Here is a 19,635-nt window from a genome sequence, read left to right as displayed (position 1 = left end):
TTAAAAAACAATAATAAACAACTTAAAACATTAAAAGACAAGAATAAAATTGATAGTGCAATATAATAATAAAAGTTACAGTGCAGTATAAGAAATTAAAGTTAATAAAATAGATTATTTAAAGAAAAGCAACATCAAAAAGATAGGTCTTTAGCTTAGATTTAAAAGAACTGAGAGTTGCAGCGGACCTACAGGTTTCTGGGAGTTTGTTCCAGATATGTGGAGCAGAAAGAGAAACTTAGACAGGAAGAGTAGGAAAATGAAAGAGAAAGAAAGGAAAAAGAAAGAGAAATGTGTTAGCTTTGTCTGAACGTTGTCTGATGGCAGGAACCCTCTGAATACAGGGACTGTGTTTGTGTTTGTCAGATGTAACATATTCTGTTCACGCTGTAAAAAGGCCATATACTTTATTTTCATTTGTCTTATAAATAAGATCAAATGGACTCAAAGAGTAGAAAGGAATGTGGCCATATCATGAGGGTGTGTGTGGGAATGTGTGTGTGTGGGAGTGTGTGTGTCTGCATGAGTGAGACACACAAGTAATAACCACAGACACCCATCTATCCTGCTGTTTTCACACCAAGGCCCTGAGTGAAATCAGTCTCCATCCTGTATGTCCTACATCGCTTAACTAGGGGAGGGGTTACAAGGGAACTATATGTTTACAGGCCCACTCCTCCTTCAGAGAGTGGCTGAAGAAGTCACTGGACCGAGATCTCTTCACTCCACAGATACAGACTCAGAGACTCATCATTCCTCATCTAATCATGGAGACAGGAAAAAACAGGAGAGGCTATGATGAAAGTTTTGTTAAAAGTTGGCATTTAAGGCTGAATGATTTAAAAGAGAAAGCTTGAGGTTTGGGAAAACCAATATCTCTTCAAACTCAACATCCCAGAATACCCTCGCCCAGAGTTTGTCGTATCTCATGTGAGACACGACAGAGATGGAGACGTATTGCGTGGCATCAGTGAGGATAACGGCTTCAAGGTAGGACTGGGCGATATGTCACTATTATATCAATACTGTGACATATGAGACTAGATAATGTCTTAGATTTTAGATATCGTGATATGTCTAAAATTGTGTATCTTCCTGGTTTTAAAGGCATTTTCTGAACTTTCAGAGTGTTCTAGCTGTTCTATTATTTGCCTTTAACCACTTAGTCAGAGTATTCACTGGGGGTGTGACGACCGACTTGGAGGACTGAGTTCCTCCTAGACTGCTCCACTTGATGTCAGCTGCACCCCCACCCCACCTCCTCTCCCTTTGTCTTTATTCCCCCCCATCTTCCTGCATTTCTCTTTATTGGTGTGAATGTTGAAGGCATTTACAACTATGTTATTCTACACTTTTATTCATTCTTATTCTCACGCCACATTTTTTGCACATTAACTCCTTCCACATTTTTCAAGACAGAAACTACATTCAAACATCAAAACGTTCAGCTCGATTCAGAATCGATTGCGTTTATTTATAATATTCATAACATTTATAATTTCCGAGATATTCAACATTTAGCGGGCATTTTTGCCCCATTAAAGCTTATGGACAGAATGTTCCAAGTTGACACATTTTCATACATTTTCAACTGCTAGCTACTCATTCATACATTCACAGAGAAACTCCATTCAAACTTTAAAAGGTTCCACATCTTTCATACATTCAGGGTTGGAATTTAACTTTCAAATCTCATTAGTACTTTTTAAAATATTCAGTCTTATTTGAGACTTAGAAAAATGCCTTTCTGCCATTTTTACATTGGTGTATATGGGAGGACTCAGTCTCAGCGGGGCAGGGCTTAAATGACAGAGTGGAAAAAGGCAGAAGCAAAATTCTCTTTACCTTGCTATACCATCCACAGTTTTAACTCTTCATACATTACTTTTAGGTCAAAATGTAGGGAATAGTGTGCCCTTTCTAACAATGTGCTGAGGGAGGCACTCTGGCCTTCACACGATGCACTGTGAACTTCCAAGTGAAGGCATGTCCACCAACTGCGGCACTGCCTCCTGTACTAAATCATACCAGAAATACCAGGAGAAGAAGAGAGACAGGAGTCGTCATGGCAACCTTTAACTGCAGTTGGTCATGTGATCTGATCCCTGACATGTTGACCTGTTGCGGTAAAGTTACATTTGTGTGTGAGACTGTGTTTGTGTGTGTATATCTCTGTCTGTCTGTGCGTGCGTTTGTGTGTGTGTGTATATGTGTGTGTGTGTGTGTGTGTTTGTGTGGTTGTGTCTGTGTGGTTGTGTGATTGTGTGTGCATGTGTGTATATCTCTGTCTGTGCATGTCTGCGAGTGAGTGTGTGTATATCTCTGTCCGTCTGTGCGTGTGTGCACGTGTATGTGTGTGTGCGTGCAAGTGTGTGTTTGTGTATCTCTGTCTGTGTGTGTGTGTGTGTGTGTGTATGTGTATCTGTGAATATCTCTGTCTGTGTGTGTATGTGTGTGTGTGTATGTTTGTATGTGTGTGTTTATCTCTCACACAGTATTAAACATTAAGCAATATGAGATAGGGTTTTGAGCTAGAAGCAGGACTATCACATGTGTGCCAGAGCCTCGTCTTGGTGTTTAATAAATAATTATACTGGTGAAATTGTAATGAACCTATAATCTATTTCATTTAGGTGCAATCCTGCGGGCAAAAAAGTCCAAGTCCTACTAATCCCATTCTGAGGCTGCAGCACCATCATTATCAGAATTATTACCCATAATCTTTTACTTCAAAGGGTTACATCATTCACCTGCAATACTGGGGAACTCCTTTTAAAAACGTTTAAAACACGTTTCAGAGCAAGTCACACTCTTCTGACGGCGCTTTGCTACAGTGGCTTTACTAATATGATCCACATCACCAATGTTGTAAAGACAAATACCGTTTGCAAAAAAAGTAATGCGACACATAATCTGCTGGGATGTAAGAGCATAGATGGGTGATGTTGGTGATATGAGGATGATAAGGTAATGTATATACGTTAGTGATATGAGGATGATAAGGTTATGTATATACGTTAGTGATATGAGGATGATAAGGTTATGTATATACGTTAGTGATATGTTAGTGATATGAGGATGATAAGGTTATGTATATACGTTAGTGATATGAGGATGATAAGGTTATGTATATACGTTAGTGATATGAGGATGATAAGGTTATGTATATACGTTCGTGATATGAGGATGATAAGGTTATGTATATGGGTGATTCTTTAACTATGGTACTTTTCATGTCCCTGGGTAAAATAATAAAAACTAAAAAACATTTCTTCTTTTTTGTTTTTGTCACACTTACCTCACCCTAATGGTAACTTGTAAAAAATTTATCATGGCTCAATTATTCTTTTTATTATATAATATGAGGCCTTTATGCATGGTTTTTACTGTTTTCCCTCTGTCCCTAAACCAGACTTTACATCTTCAACCTTGCTTAATTTTAAATTAAATACTTAAATAATGTAGATTTCAAGTACAAATGATAAAATAGTGTCTATTTCAATTATACATAATATATATTGTTATATTTATTCATATTTTCTTATATTTTTCATAAGTAGAACCCTTGTCCCTTGGGGTCACTGTCATTTCCACCACGCTGTACAAAATAGAATCCTGGGATCATTGTTTAAGGTTTGTGTTCTTAGTAACCATAGCAACAGAAACTCCACAGTGGAACACATGGCTGGATGAAATGGTGTTGTGTACAGGGGGTAATGAAAAGAAGAAAAATCAAGGTAAATATGAATAAAACTGAGAGTATGTTTATTGGTCGTCATTTCCAAACAGCTCCTATTTCACATGGATGTAAAAATAACTGGATAAATTTAATTCATCAGTACAATACATCAGTAGGATCGTAGACAAAATGAAATGCCATGTTTTGAGAAATTAAATGTTTTATAGTCTGCCTAACATGGTTAATAAACCAACATATATTTTTTTGTTCATGGTGATAACAAACTGGTCTAAAATGCGCCTGATCCAGACTGAATGAATAAATGAGGAAATGAAAGAGCGCTGTGTCAGTGGGAGAAGTAAACCTGCTCCCTACCAGGTTAGGTTCACAGGCTCAGTTACCATAGCAACTGACTCTGAGGTTAAGTTACCATAGTAACTGACTCTGAGGTCATGGGCGTCAGTTTGGTTTGAAATGTGCTGGGGACAGAGACGCATTTGGAAGTGCATTTCCAGAAGTGCTGGGTACAATGATATTCATTTTTTGTTCTCTTTTGGGCAGGTCATGTTTTGAAAGACGCTGTCCTGTAGTTTACTAATGTAAATTAATAAAAATGTATTCAAAAATGTGGTGATGTCCGACAAGTTTTATGAAGAAGCCTTAAGTTTTCAAAAACCATTAGACAGGCATTCCAATGTGGTTTAATGCAGGGTGCGAACTACGCAAGCATCAAGGCGTGGCGGCGCTGCGCTGCAAATTCAACTCATGTTTAGGACATGTTGTTAATTTAAAGATTCGCAGAAAAAATATAAACAGTGGAGGCCATTAATCGGCGCGCAAACTCCTTGAAATCCATTCTGCAGTAAGCGTCATATAGCCATGGTAAAATAAGGGATATAAAATGTTTCTCTTTATTACAGTGTTTCCGTTTCTTAAAATGAAAACAAACAATGGCTATTTGTGGCCACCAGAGACGTGAAGTCAGGGTAGGTAAGCTAGGCACTGCCTACCCTGTCAAAATTCAAACATAAAAATGTTTATTAAATAATTTTATTTAATAAACTTGTATTTCTATTTTTATTTATGTGTATTATTCAAATTTTTAGGACGTTACGATGACAAATGTAGCAGTTACGCATAATAAAATACAAAAGAAATGGTAGAATAAGCAGTGCTTTTACTGTCCATTCATTGCGGATGACAAGCGAAAAACCCATGTTGCGCATGCGCACTTTGATCTTGTATTCCTCAACATGTACGGCAAAAAGCACAACTCTGCTGTGCCTTTACACGTAAATATGTTATGCCAGTAATCACCTACGTTACATATCAGACATGGACCAATTAAAATCGAGATATTTCTGGACATTTGCGCAGCTTACGTCATTAGCTACATTGTTTGTAAGCGTAATCCCCGCGAAATTCAAAGTCAAAATGACAGCAGCGGTGTCCGCAACTGGTCTTGACAATACCAGCCACAGCTTCGGTGCAGCGCACATTTTACCACTCTGAAACGGATCAAAACATAAAGTCGGAACTGGACCGGGCAAGCACGTCTTTCAGCCCTTGCCATTATGTCAATTGAGAGCCAGAGACTATGCAAACTGAAGGCCCGTAAAGACGAGTTTTACAACGCTGTGTTCGACGTCTTAACGAGGAAAGAGCGGCGGATGGATTTTATGTCTATAAATAATACCGATTGGTGAGTCAGAAACTATTTTGGGCTTAATATGAATTGATAAGTGTGGTTGAATTAATGCCGATTGCAAGCCATTTGCCTTCATATTCAATTGAGCAGTGTGTGTGTTTTCATTGTTGCTGACTGACAAACATAGCCTAATTGTCCGCTGTGCAATAATTAAGATAAAGATGGTTGCATAACTTCCATTCTGATGCTAGACATTAAGGACCACTAAGGTCTATATAAAAGAGACTTCAGATACAGTATTAGAGGACCACTAAGGTCTATATAAAAGAGACTTCAGATACAGTATTAGAGGACCACTAAGGTCTATATAAAAGAGACTTCAGATACAGTATTAGGAGACCACTAAGGTCTATATAAAAGAGACTTCAGATACAGTATTAGGGGACCACTAAGGTCTATATAAAAGAGACTTCAGATACAGTATTAGGGGACCACTAAGGTCTATATAAAAGAGACTTCAGATACAGTATTAGGGGACCACTAAGGCCTATATAAAAGAGACTTCAGAAACAGTATTAGGGGACCACTAAGGCCTATATAAAAGAGACTTCAGATACAGTATTAGGGGACCACTAAGGTCTATATAAAAGAGACTTCAGATACAGTATTAGGGGACCACTAAGGTCTATATAAAAGAGACTTCAGATACAGTATTAGGGGACCACTAAGGTCTATATAAAAGAGACTTCAGATACAGTATTAGGGGACCACTAAGGTCTATATAAAAGAGACTTCAGATACAGTATTAGGGGACCACTAAGGTCTATATAAAAGAGACTTCAGATACAGTATTAGGGGACCACTAAGGTCTATATAAAAGAGACTTCAGATACAGTATTAGGGGACCACTAAGGTCTATATAAAAGCATCCAAAGAGCACCATGTCATAGGACCATTAAACCCTTTTAAAGGGGTGATAGAATGCAAAACCGATTTTACCCTGTCATAGTTGAATAACGACAGTTCGTGGGTAAATAGGACATACATAGAAGCTCAAAGTCCCACTGATACCCCTTTACTATGAAAATTTCATATTTGGAAACTGCCGCTGAAAAAGGGCGAATCCCAACAACGCTGGAAGTTGACGTCAACCTCCCAAAAACCGGAACCTTTGTCAGCCCCAACATTTACATAGGCTACACAACTGACCTGAGATCAGGTAGAACATTTACATAGACTACACAACTGACCTGAGATCAGGTAGAACATTTACATAGGCTACACAACTGACCTGAGATCAGGTAGAACATTTACATAGGCTACACAACTGACCTGAGATCAGGTAGTACATTTACATAGGCTACACAACTGACCTGAGATCAGGTAGTATATTTACATAGGCTACACAACTGACCTGAGATCAGGTAGTACATTTACATAGGCTACACAACTGACCTGAGATCAGGTAGAACATTTACATAGGCTACACAACTGACCTGAGATCAGGTAGTACATTTACATAGGCTACACAACTGACCTGAGATCAGGTAGTACATTTACATAGGCTACACAACTGACCTGAGATCAGGTAGTACATTTACATAGGCTACACAACTGACCTGAGATCAGGTAGTCTTCCGAATCTAGGTCGCGCAGATCTCTGCTATTCCATTACAAAATTCACTTCTGAAACTTTTTTATGCGAGAAATCAACTATGTAGAGGTCAAATATGGGCCGTTTTACGAAAATGGATGGCTAATTGCAAACTTTGTCCGACTGTGTGTCGGAGTTCAGCGCCGGTACTGCCTGTGTCGCTGCCTCGCCGCCCGGCCTGCCTTCCTTCACAGACCCCGACCTGCTCTGAGGTACTTGGAGCTCCGTTACGACTGGCAGCCCACAGCACTCCATACCCGCGCAAAGTCACCGGTTTTTGGCAAATGCACTACTAAACGCTGGTGCTCTGACAGAGCTCCAGGGCCTGCAGCTCCCCTCTTCCTGCTAGCTAAATGCTATTTGCAATTAGCCATACATTTTCGTAAAACGGCCCATATTTGAGCTTTATATAGTTGATTTCTCACATAAAAACGTCTCAGAAGTGAATTTGGTAATGAAACATTGCAGTGTCTGGAATATGAGATTCTGTCGCGTCTCTAATGTGTGTGTATTGGGGATTCGCTCAACCAATCAGCGCGCATCTTTAATGTCTGCCTATGGCAATTCGCTCAACCAATCAGCGCGCAGCTCATCTAAATATTCACGAGCATACCATATTTGGAAGAAAAGCTCTTGTTACAAATAGGGACAAAACACAGGGCTGCATAAGGGCCAATAAAATATCAACCAGGCCATTTTCAGCCCAACCAATGTTACATACCCCATTAGGAGACCATAAGGAACAGTGTGAAATACTCTATATAATCATTCTATCAACCATTTAATGGAAATAGGATTCATTGGATTATATACAGAAGAATAATAAAATATGTTATAATGAAGAAAATACATTAATTTTGAAGGAAACATCTTCATTCTTTGATTTTCAAACTGAAACAGATTTGACATTTTTTGACAACATGTTGAACTCATCAAGTCTTTTTTATCTTTAAAACTTTATGGAAATATATCACTAAGAAGAAGAAAAACATTTCATTAAAGACACTATCAGTGAGACAAATGTGAACCAAAGTTAAGCCTCCGCCAACATTTAACCCTCGTGTTGTCCTCCCGCCCACTAAGCAAGTTTTTATTTCTCTTTTTCAGATGTTTTCGTCTCTTTTCGTCAGGGCTTTTTTGACGTTTCTGTTGCTAATGCTAATTTATATCAAAAAGCAGAAACGTTAGCTAACTACTGCCAAGATTTGATTTCACTGGAGACCAAAGAGGTGTTATAGGACTCGTCAAGTGTTGTCATGTGTTTACACTGTCTTTACAATGAAACCATATCTTGGCAGTAACATTAGTTAGCTAGCTAGCTACTGCTTTTTTGACAGGAATAGGTTTTTGTTTACTCAAACTAAATAATTTTTTGCAAGTGTTAATTTCTGTTCAAAATGCAGTGTAATGTGCTTGCAAAATATAGTTCTCTGTGGTCAAAACATACAATTACTCGCTCAGAAATGAGGCACATATATAACGCCATAGGAGTTTGCATGCCGTTTTTTTCTGAGGAATAGCCATGAACACTATTTCTCCAGACGCTGTTCATCACCGCTTGCAGCTTTAACTACTTCTATATAGTTCAGATAAATATATACGGATATGAACGGATATGAACATTGTGAACCTTTAACAAGTGAGACAGTCTGTAGGATTCAGCGAAACCAAAGGTGTGTCAGAGTTTTAACATGGTTGTTTTGAACCTCAGCCAGTTTCACCAACGCTGTCCGACCAGTTTTAACTTGCTCTACATTTATCATTGATCACGTGAGCTCAGATTAAAATCCAAACAGTGTTGAGCCTGTGCCAGTTATACATGCAAACCTTTTTCAGATCCCTGTTATTTAACTCAGAGAAATTCTACAGAATATTTCAAATAGATATTTAGAATCAGCTTATCAGCATGAAGAAACCTTTCTACTGTCGAGTTACAGAGACGTGATCAAAGTGATCCTGATTATCAGACATTTACAGATTCCTCTGTTAGGATTCCCACCTGCTGAACTCTTCAGATCAACCTTCGTGTGTCAAGGAAACACTGGTACAGACAAAGTTGCTCTTCTCTTTTCTTCCTCTTCAGTCCGGGTGTCTGTGTGCGTCTGATGAAGACAACGGCACACCCTTATAACTTCAGTCCAAGTCTAAAAAAAATCAGAGTTACGTCAAAACAGGTGGTAGATGTCAGCCAATCAGAAATGTGTTTTAATTTCCTTCTTCTTTAAAACTGATGACGCACATTAAAACACATTTCCGTAAATGTGTCAGCAGCTAATTTTCAACTGTAGTAAAAGTGAAGGGTGTAGATAGAAGTAATAGTAGTAACAGTGCAGGGCGTAGCTACAAGTAATAGTAGTAACAGTGCAGGGCGTAGATAGAAGTAATAGTAGTAACAGTGCAGGGTGTAGCTAGAAGTAATAGTAGTAACAGTGCAGGGTGTAGATAGAAGTAATAGTAGTAACAGTGCAGGGTGTAGCTAGAAGTAATAGTAGTAACAGTGCAGGGTGTAGATAGAAGTAATAGTAGTAACAGTGCAGGGCGTAGATAGAAGTAATAGTAGTAACAGTGCAGGGTGTAGATAGAAGTAATAGTAGTAACAGTGCAGGGCGTAGATAGAAGTAATAGTAGTAACAGTGAAGGGTGTAGATAGAAGTAATAGTAGTAACAGTGAAGGGCGTAGATAGAAGTAATAGTAGTAACAGTGCAGGGCGTAGATAGAAGTAATAGTAGTAACAGTGCAGGGCGTAGATAGAAGTAATAGTAGTAACAGTGAAGGGTGTAGATAGAAGTAATAGTAGTAACAGTGCAGGGTGTAGATAGAAGTAATAGTAGTAACAGTGAAGGGCGTAGATAGAAGTAATAGTCGTAACAGTGCAGGGCGTAGATAGAAGTAATAGTAGTAACAGTGCAGGGCGTAGATAGAAGTAATAGTAGTAACAGTGCAGGGCGTAGATAGAAGTAATAGTAGTAACAGTGAAGGGCGTAGATAGAAGTAATAGTCGTAACAGTGCAGGGCGTAGATAGAAGTAATAGTAGTAACAGTGCAGGGCGTAGATAGAAGTAATAGTAGTAACAGTGAAGGGCGTAGATAGAAGTAATAGTAGTAACAGTGCAGGGCGTAGATAGAAGTAATAGTAGTAACAGTGCAGGGCGTAGATAGAAGTAATAGTAGTAACAGTGCAGGGAGAACATTTCTCTTTGTTTAATATCATTAAAAGTAAAGTTTGGTTTTGCTGTTCGCTTCCTGACTAAATTTAAATGGTTGATATAATGATTATATAGAGTATTTCACACTGTTCCTTAAGGTCTCCTAATGGGGTATGTAACATTGGTTGGGCTGAAAATGGCCTGGTTGATATTTTATTGGCCCTTATGCATCCCTGTGTTTTGGCCCTATTTGTAACAAGAGCTTTTCTTCCAAATATGGTATTCTCATGAATATTTAGATGAGCTGCGTGCTGTTTGGTTGAGCGAATCGCCAATACACACACGTAGAGATGCGACAGAATCTCAGACACTGCAATGTTTCCTTACCAAATTCACTTCTGAGACTTTTTTACGCAATAAATCAACTATATAAAGCTCAAATATGGGCTGTTTCACGAAAATGGATGCCTAATTGCAAATTTGGTAAAACTGTGCTGCCTCGCCGCCCAGCCTTCCTCCACAGACCCCGGCCTGCTGTGAGCTCGATTGAGCTCCAGCAGCCCACAGCACCTCATACCCGCGCAAAGTCACCATTTGGGCTAATGGACTACTACCAAACACCGCTGCCCTGACAGAGCTCCAGGGCCTGCAGCTCCCCTCTTCCTGCTAGCTAAATGGCCCGTTGTGTGAGAGTGACAGCGCGGTCAGCGAGCTTGTTACACCAGAAATCTCTTACCACATGTTACACACATGTCCCGCCACATACACAACATCTAAATGTCTAATAAAGCTAACAACGTTGTCCGATTTCAAGTTAATGAATATTTGTGAATTTCAGAGGAATTCTAGGAGGAGGCTAGCTAGCTCTCATTGATAGAGCTCCATCCAGCCGCAGGCTCTATCAATGAGACCAATCGTTTGTTTAAATAACTCAACACATTATAATTACACACATTAAAAGATTAACTGGAACCTGTGGTAACAGATTGCTGGCGTAACAAGCTCGCTGACCGCGCTCTCACTCACACACACCGGGCATTTAGCTAGCAGGAAGAGGGGAGCTGCAGGCCCTGGAGCTCTGTCAGAGCACCAGCGTTTAGTAGTCCATTAGCCCAAGAGACAGTGACTTTGCGCGGGTATGGAGTGCTGTGGGCTGCCAGTCGTGACGGAGCTCCAAGTACCTCAGAGCAGGCCGGGGTCTGTGGAGGAAGGCAGGCCGGGTAAATCGGCCCATATTTGAGCTTTACATACTTGATTTCTCGCATAAAAAAGTTTCAGAAGTGAATTTTGTAATGGAATAGCAGAGATCTCAGGTCAGTTGTGTAGCCTATGTAAATGTACTACCTGATCTCAGGTCAGTTGTGTAGCCTATGTAAATGTACTACCTGATCTCAGGTCAGTTGTGTAGCCTATGTAAATGTACTACCTGATCTCAGGTCAGTTGTGTAATGTAAATATACTACCTGATCTCAGGTCAGTTGTGTAGCCTATGTAAATGTACTACCTGATCTCAGGTCAGTTGTGTAGCCTGTGTAAATGTACTACCTGATCTCAGGTCAGTTGTGTAGCCTATGTAAATGTACTACCTGATCTCAGGTCAGTTGTGTTGTATGTAAATGTACTACCTGATCTCAGGTCAGTTGTGTAGTATGTAAATGTACTACCTGATCTCAGGTCAGTTGTGTAGCCTATGTAAATGTTCTACCTGATCTCAGGTCAGTTGTGTAGCCTATGTAAATGTTCTACCTGATCTCAGGTCAGTTGTGTAGCCTATGTAAATGTACTACCTGATCTCAGGTCAGTTGTGTAGCCTATGTAAATGTTCTACCTGATCTCAGGTCAGTTGTGTAGCCTGTGTAAATGTACTACCTGATCTCAGGTCAGTTGTGTAGCCTATGTAAATGTACTACCTGATCTCAGGTCAGTTGTGTAGCCTGTGTAAATGTACTACCTGATCTCAGGTCAGTTGTGTAGCCTATGTAAATGTACTACCTGATCTCAGGTCAGTTGTGTAGCCTATGTAAATGTTCTACCTGATCTCAGGTCAGTTGTGTAGCCTATGTAAATGTTCTACCTGATCTCAGGTCAGTTGTGTAGTCTATGTAAATGTACTACCTGATCTCAGGTCAGTTGTGTAGCCTATGTAAATGTTCTACCTGATCTCAGGTCAGTTGTGTAGCCTATGTAAATGTTCTACCTGATCTCAGGTCAGTTGTGTAGCCTATGTAAATGTTCTACCTGATCTCAGGTCAGTTGTGTAGCCTATGTAAATGTACTACCTGATCTCAGGTCAGTTGTGTAGCCTATGTAAATGTTGGGGCTGACAAAGGTTCCGGTTTTTGGGAGGTTGACGTCAACTTCCAGCTTTGTTGAGATTCGCCCGTTTTCAGCGGCATTTTCAAAATTGTTAATAGCCAGTGTATGTTCATTTTAGCTTCCAGTTAGTTCGATGGCACCAACATTTGGTCTAATCATAACTGGCCTGGCAACCCAAAGGCCAAGGTTTTGCTTCCAGATTTGTTTGGTGACTTATGATGTGGGGGACTGGGGGTCCTCCACCAGAATTTTTTTAGCATTAAACACTTCATTTTCTGCATTTTGGTGAATTTGTATGCACCTATTTCTACCTTTATCTTTATGTAAAGGGAAACATTAGGCTACAATCCAAATATAACAACATAATGGAAAATATTGCAGTAAGGCTGTCAGGAATTCTGTATTGCTTTCATCTATTTATTCTCCTTTAGATCGACTTTTCTAATTATATCTGAGTCAGCACACATGTAGCCTTTAGGCATCATTTATTCTTCCCTTTTTTGCATCTTTTGTTGGGGAAGTAACCTCCGTAAATGTGCATATGACAATTATTCACCTCAGTGATACATTATTAATTTAATTTATTAATAAACCTATTGATTGTAATATTTCAGATGATTGAGCAAGATTTCTGCTCATGTCCAAAAAATTGTGCACATTCAAAATATAACTCATCCCATCTGTACTCTCTGAGATTTGTGATATGTTGTGAAAAAAATAAAGTTATAATATAGGCTATTACGAGAATAAAGTCTATACTACTAATATACTAATACTATATTTTAGAAAATAATCTATAGGCTACCTGCACCGTAGTCTGCTGTGCATGACGTGATTGCTCTGCTGATACGGTAGATCTCAGACCTCCTGACAGACTCAGAGCCCCGTTTGAAACACAGAGCTCCGTTTGAGACGTTTAGGGAAGCGGCTGTACGCTGCTAAACATCGGAGGTGGAAACCCGAAACTTCTGGCAGAAACACACGGAGCTCAAACGCGACACATCTGCCGCAGCATGTCCACAGCAGAGCGCATCCATAAACCTGAAGCTGCGCAGCTTTTTACAGCGAGAGTGGACACTAAGCGACGTCCGGTTTCATATTTGTCAGTCAACTTTTCAAAATACATTCGGGTACACTCAAAACATTCGGGGCTGAACCCCCGGCAAAATGTTTGATGCTGAAGGAGACGGAGCTGAGCTCCGGCAGGGTGTGTTGTGGACCTGAGGAGGGGGAGCTGCGCTCCGGTGCGCTCCGGCCCAATTTCGGCTCTGTCACTGAGTAAATTATCTGCCTAAAAGATCTAAAAGTGATGCAAAAAATGCTGTCATTAACATGATTTACATGAAAAATGACTTATAAATATAGAAAATATAAAAATATAAATTATTTATTTATAATTATTATTATTATTATTATTTAATATTTAAACTTTTTCTAAAATATTCAAATATTTTTCTAAAATATTTAAACTTTTTCTAAAATATTTAAACTTTTTCTATAATATTTAATCTTTTTTCTAAAATATTTAAACTTTTTTCTAGAATATTCAAACTTCTTCTAAAATATTCCAACTCGTTTCTATGTATACTACTCACAGTCAGTATCATGTAGAAGACATCCTGAACTGTAATGAAGACTCACAGTTTTTATTGTAATAAAGTAACAAGTCAGTTTGAAACTGAATTCTGCTAGAAAGTTGTTCCGTTTATTTATTTATTTATTTATTTGTATTTTTATTCTGATGTCAGAGTTCTGCTTCCACCTGCTGGTCATCACTGAGTACTACATGCATTCTGTGTCAGAAATATATTATATTAGTTATATTAGTGAGTATGTTAAGATGCAAAAGTGGAGGAAGTAATACATCGAACAAACTGACAAAAACGTGAAGTACTCAGATCTATTAAAGTACTAATAATACCACACAATAAAATACTCTTTTATAGCCAATACAGTTAGTTAGTTAGTTAGTTAGTTAGTTAGTTAGTTAGTTAGTTAGTTAGTTAGTTAGTTAGTTAGTTAGAGAAGTTTATCAAAGAAAAAGTACTTTTACTTATAAGTATAATATGTGTGTAGTCTATTGTCTTTCTAAACAAGGCATCACGCGGTTCACACAGTAAAAAAGGACAGTAGAAAACAAAATGAAACTCTTTTTTTATAGCATTTAAACATCGGACATATCCAGGTTTTTTGTTCGGTTTCAACAGTCAAAGGTAAAATACATCTTTGATTTCTAGACAAATACAACATAACTCTCTCAGCCAATACAGCAGCTACTTCAAACTATGCCTTAAATACTTATAATGACCAATATATAGTGTTATACGTATTTATTTTATTTTATTAACATGGATGTTGTTAATGAGGCCTTTATTCTGAAGGAGGTTTTGGCCGGAAGTCTTATTTTATTAACATGGATGTTGTTAATGAGGCTTTTATTCTGAAGGAGGGTTTGGCCGGAAGTCGTCGTCGCCTTATCGTAGCTTGCCCGATTCTGTCAAAGTCCGTTAGACAATCATTAAACTAACAGAAAAACAGAAATATAAAGTATATCCGTGATAGTAAACTGAACGCAGCTGCTTTAGAGAAGCTACACGTCTGGGCTAAGAAACTGTTTTACAGATTTAAAAGCCCCGTTTCACGTTAAAGTCGACGTGAAGTTCCAAGCTAACGTCATGTTACCTGAAGCTAACCTGAGCTAACGGGATTAGCTCCTTTAATTGGTTGATAAACTGACAGTTAACGGTTGTTAAATGGCCGTTGAGCGGAGCCGTTGGTCGCGCCAGCCTGGAGAGCTGTAAAGGTGAGCGGTTTACGTTCATAACGTGACATATATAATGTATATTGACCCTTTCAAAGATGGCTGTTAGCCGGGAAAACTGTGTGGAGAGACCTTATGTACTGTCAATGGGAGAGACAGGTCCAGGGAGATGAACTGACGTTACCTGTGTGTGTTGTGTGTGTGTGTGTGTGTGTGTGTGTGTGTGTGTGTGTGTGTGTGTGTGTCTGTGTATTATGTGTGTGTGTGTGTGTGTATTATGTGTGTCTGTGTCTCTGTGTGTGTGTGTATTATGTGTGTGTATTGTGTGTGTGTGTGTGTGTCTTTGTGTGTGTGTGTTTGTATGTATTATGTGTGTGTGTGTGTGTGTGTGTGTATTGTGTGTGTGTGTATTATGTGTGTATTATGTGTGTGTATTATGTGTGTGTATTATATGTGTGTGTGTGTGTGTGTGTATTATGTGTGTGTGTGTGTGTGTGTGTGTGTATTATGTGTGTGTGTGTATTATATGTGTGTGTGTGTATTGTGTGTGTGTGTGTGTGTGTGTGTGTGTGTGTATTATGTGTGTGTATGTATTATGTGTGTGTGTGTATGTATTATGTGTGTGTGTGTGTGTATTATGTGTGTGTGTGTGTATTGTGTGTGTGTGTGTATTGTGTGTGTGTGTGTATTATGTGTGTGTGTGTATTTTGTGTGTGTGTGTGTCCAGGATGCTCCAGGGGTCTTACAGTGGTCTGGACCGGGACCGTCCTCTCATCCGGATCCCGTTCACCAGCTTCGCCGTGGCAACGGTGCTGCTGCCTCTGACCGGCCTCATCGGCTGCCTCTTCATCTCACTCATCTACCACTATGAGGAGGCAGTCTACACACACTGCCAGGTCTCACACACACACACACACACACACACACACACACACACTTTAACCATTTATTTATGTCCACATAAAGAAAAATAGTACAGGGACACAAATATGACAGATGCAGTACAATACAAGACACAACTCATGGACCAGTGGCACGCAGCAGATCTACACAATATCCCTTACAAGCACAAAACTCACATCTCGAGGATCTAAGTAGCACAATACTCAGTTCTTAAGGATATAAGTAGCACAATACTCAGTTCTTAAGGGTATAAGTAGCACAGTACTCAGTTCTTAAGGGTATAACTAGCACAATACTCAGTTCTTAAGGATATAAGTAGCACAATACTCAGTTCTTAAGGGTATAAGCAGCACAATACTCAGTTCTTAAGGATATAAGCAGCACAATACTCAGTTCTTAAGGATATAAGCAGCACAATACTCACTTCTTAAGGATATAAGTAGCACAATACTCAGTTCTTAAGGATATAACTAGCACAATACTCAGTTCTTAAGGGTATAACTAGCACAATACTCAGTTCTTAAGGATATAAGTAGCACAATACTCAGTTCTTAAGAGTATAAGTAGCACAATACTCAGTTCTTAAGGGTATAACTAGCACAATACTCAGTTCTTAAGGATATAAGTAGCACAATACTCAGTTCTTAAGGATATAAGTAGCACAATACTCAGTTCTTAAGGGTATAACTAGCACAATACTCAGTTCTTAAGGATATAAGTAGCACAATACTCAGTTCTTAAGAGTATAAGTAGCACAATACTCAGTTCTTAAGGGTATAACTAGCACAATACTCAGTTCTTAAGGGTATAACTAGCACAATACTCAGTTCTTAAGAGTATAAGTAGCACAATACTCAGTTCTTAAGGGTATAACTAGCACAATACTCAGTTCTTAAGGGTATAAGTAGCACAATACTCAGTTCTTAAGGGTATAAGTAGCACAATACTCCGTTCTTAAGGATATATGTAGCACAATACTCAGTTCTTAAGGGTATAAGTAGCACAATACTCAGTTCTTAAGGATATAAGTAGCACAATACTCATTTCTTAAGGGTATAAGTAGCACAATACTCAGTTCTTAAGGATATAAGTAGCACAATACTCAATTCTTAAGGATATAAGCAGCACAATACTCAGTTCTTAAGGATATAAGTAGCACAATACTCAGTTCTTAAGGGTATAACTAGCACAATACTCAGTTCTTAAGGATATAAGTAGCACAATACTCAGTTCTTAAGGGTATAACTAGCACAATACTCAGTTCTTAAGGGTATAACTAGCACAATACTCAGTTGTTAAGGATATAAGTAGCACAATACTCAGTTCTTAAGAGTATTAGCACAATACTCAGTTCTTAAGGGTATAACTAGCACAATACTCAGTTCTTAAGGATATAAGTAGCACAATACTCAGTTCTTAAGGATATAAGTAGCACAATACTCAGTTCTTAAGGGTATAACTAGCACAATACTCAGTTCTTAAGGATATAAGTAGCACAATACTCAGTTCTTAAGAGTATAAGTAGCACAATACTCAGTTCTTAAGGGTATAACTAGCACAATACTCAGTTCTTAAGGGTATAACTAGCACAATACTCAGTTCTTAAGAGTATAAGTAGCACAATACTCAGTTCTTAAGGGTATAACTAGCACAATACTCAGTTCTTAAGAGTATAAGTAGCACAATACTCAGTTCTTAAGGGTATAAGTAGCACAATACTCAGTTCTTAAGGGTATAAGTAGCACAATACTCTGTTCTTAAGGATATAAGTAGCACAATACTCAGTTCTTAAGGGTATAAGTAGCACAATACTCAGTTCTTAAGGATATAAGTAGCACAATACTCATTTCTTAAGGGTATAAGTAGCACAATACTCAGTTCTTAAGGATATAAGTAGCACAATACTCAGTTCTTAAGGGTATAAGTAGCACAATACTCAGTTCTTAAGGGTATAAGTAGCACAATACTCAGTTCTTAAGGGTATAACTAGCACAATACTCAGTTCTTAAGAGTATAAGTCGCACAATACTCAGTTCTTAAGGGTATAACTTGCACAATACTCAGTTCTTAAGAGTATAAGTAGCACAATACTCAGTTCTTAAGGGTATAAGTAGCACAATACTCAGTTCTTAAGGGTATAAGTAGCACAATACTCCGTTCTTAAGGATATATGTAGCACAATACTCAGTTCTTAAGGGTATAAGTAGCACAATACTCAGTTCTTAAGGATATAAGTAGCACAATACTCAGTTCTTAAGGATATAAGTAGCACAATACTCAGTTCTTAAGGATATAAGTAGCACAATACTCAGTTCTTAAGGATATAAGTAGCACAATACTCAGTTCTCGAGGGTATAAGTAGCACAATACTCAGTTCTCAAGGGTATAAGTAGCACAATACTCAGTTCTTAAGGATATAAGTAGCACAATACTCAGTTCTTAAGGGTATAAGTAGCACAATACTCAGTTATTAAGCGTATAAGTAGCACAATACTCAGTTATTAAGCGTATAAGTAGCACAATACTCAGTTCTTAAGGGTATAAGTAGCACAATACTCAGTTATTAAGCGTATAAGTAGCACAATACTCAGTTATTAAGGGTATAACTAGCAGTGTCTCCGCCATATGTGGCGGCTGCCAATAATAGCAGATATGGAACAGTACCTTGCAAGCCGTTTATCCTCTTTCTGGTCATCCCAAGTAGTTGCAGCCCTCTTACTACCAGCCTGTGTGTGTTTCCTAGGCTACCAGATATGAAGACTAGTAGTGTGCACCTGTAGCCCAGCTCTGAGATGGTGTTTAGGAGTGGTTGGTATTTAACTACCTTGGTGTAGAAAGACTCCTCCATGCTGGAATCAAAGCTGCAGCCTACCTCTAAAACATGCACCTCCCTGGACTCCTCGTTGATAATAACTACAGCTGGTGTGTTGGCCACCAGGTGTAGGAGAGTACTAGAGGTACTACTACTACTACTACTACTACTACTACTACTACTAGAGGTACTACTGCAGTGGGGGGACATGGATGGTTTTACCTGATGATGTTTGAACATTCTTACTGAGGGAGGGAAGTGGTTTGATATGTCCTTCACTACGAGGTCTACTAGTCTGTCATGACGTGCTATGTACATTCCTCTGTAGGCATGGCAGCCATTTAGGATTCACACACACACACACACACACACACACACACACACACACACACACACACACACACACACACACACACACACACACACACACACACACACACACACACACACACACACACACACTCACTCATCTACCACTAGGTGGAGGCAGTCTACACACACTGCCAGGTCATACACACACACACACACACACACACACACACACACACACACACACACACACACTCACTCACTCATCTACCACTAGGTGGAGGCAGTCTACACACACTGCCAGGTCAGACACACACACACGTGTGTCTCTCTCTGTGTCTCTGTGAGTGTGTGTCTCTCTCTCTCTGTGTGTATGTCTCTCTCTGTGTGTGTGTGTCTCTGTGTG

At 39.0% G+C, this 19,635-nt stretch overlaps 1 protein-coding gene across 1 annotated transcript in view; it reads left to right on the top strand.

Annotated features, from left to right (window-relative positions):
* The first annotated feature begins 14,881 nt into the window (after positions 1–14,881).
* LOC114566732 (post-GPI attachment to proteins factor 2) overlaps positions 14,882–19,635 on the top strand; it is a 19,425-nt gene continuing 14,671 nt past the window's right edge. Inside the window, exons 1-2 of the mRNA XM_028595412.1 lie at positions 14,882–15,247; positions 15,933–16,101. Coding sequence (XP_028451213.1) covers positions 15,934–16,101 — 168 coding nt within the window. The 5' untranslated portion in view covers positions 14,882–15,247; position 15,933. The remainder of the gene's footprint in view (positions 15,248–15,932; positions 16,102–19,635) is intronic.

Source organism: Perca flavescens, chromosome 13, assembly GCF_004354835.1.
Source record: "Perca flavescens isolate YP-PL-M2 chromosome 13, PFLA_1.0, whole genome shotgun sequence".
NCBI lineage: Eukaryota > Metazoa > Chordata > Actinopteri > Perciformes > Percidae > Perca > Perca flavescens.
Note: the sequence above shows the minus strand (reverse complement) of the source record. Positions and strands in the feature narration are given on the sequence as shown.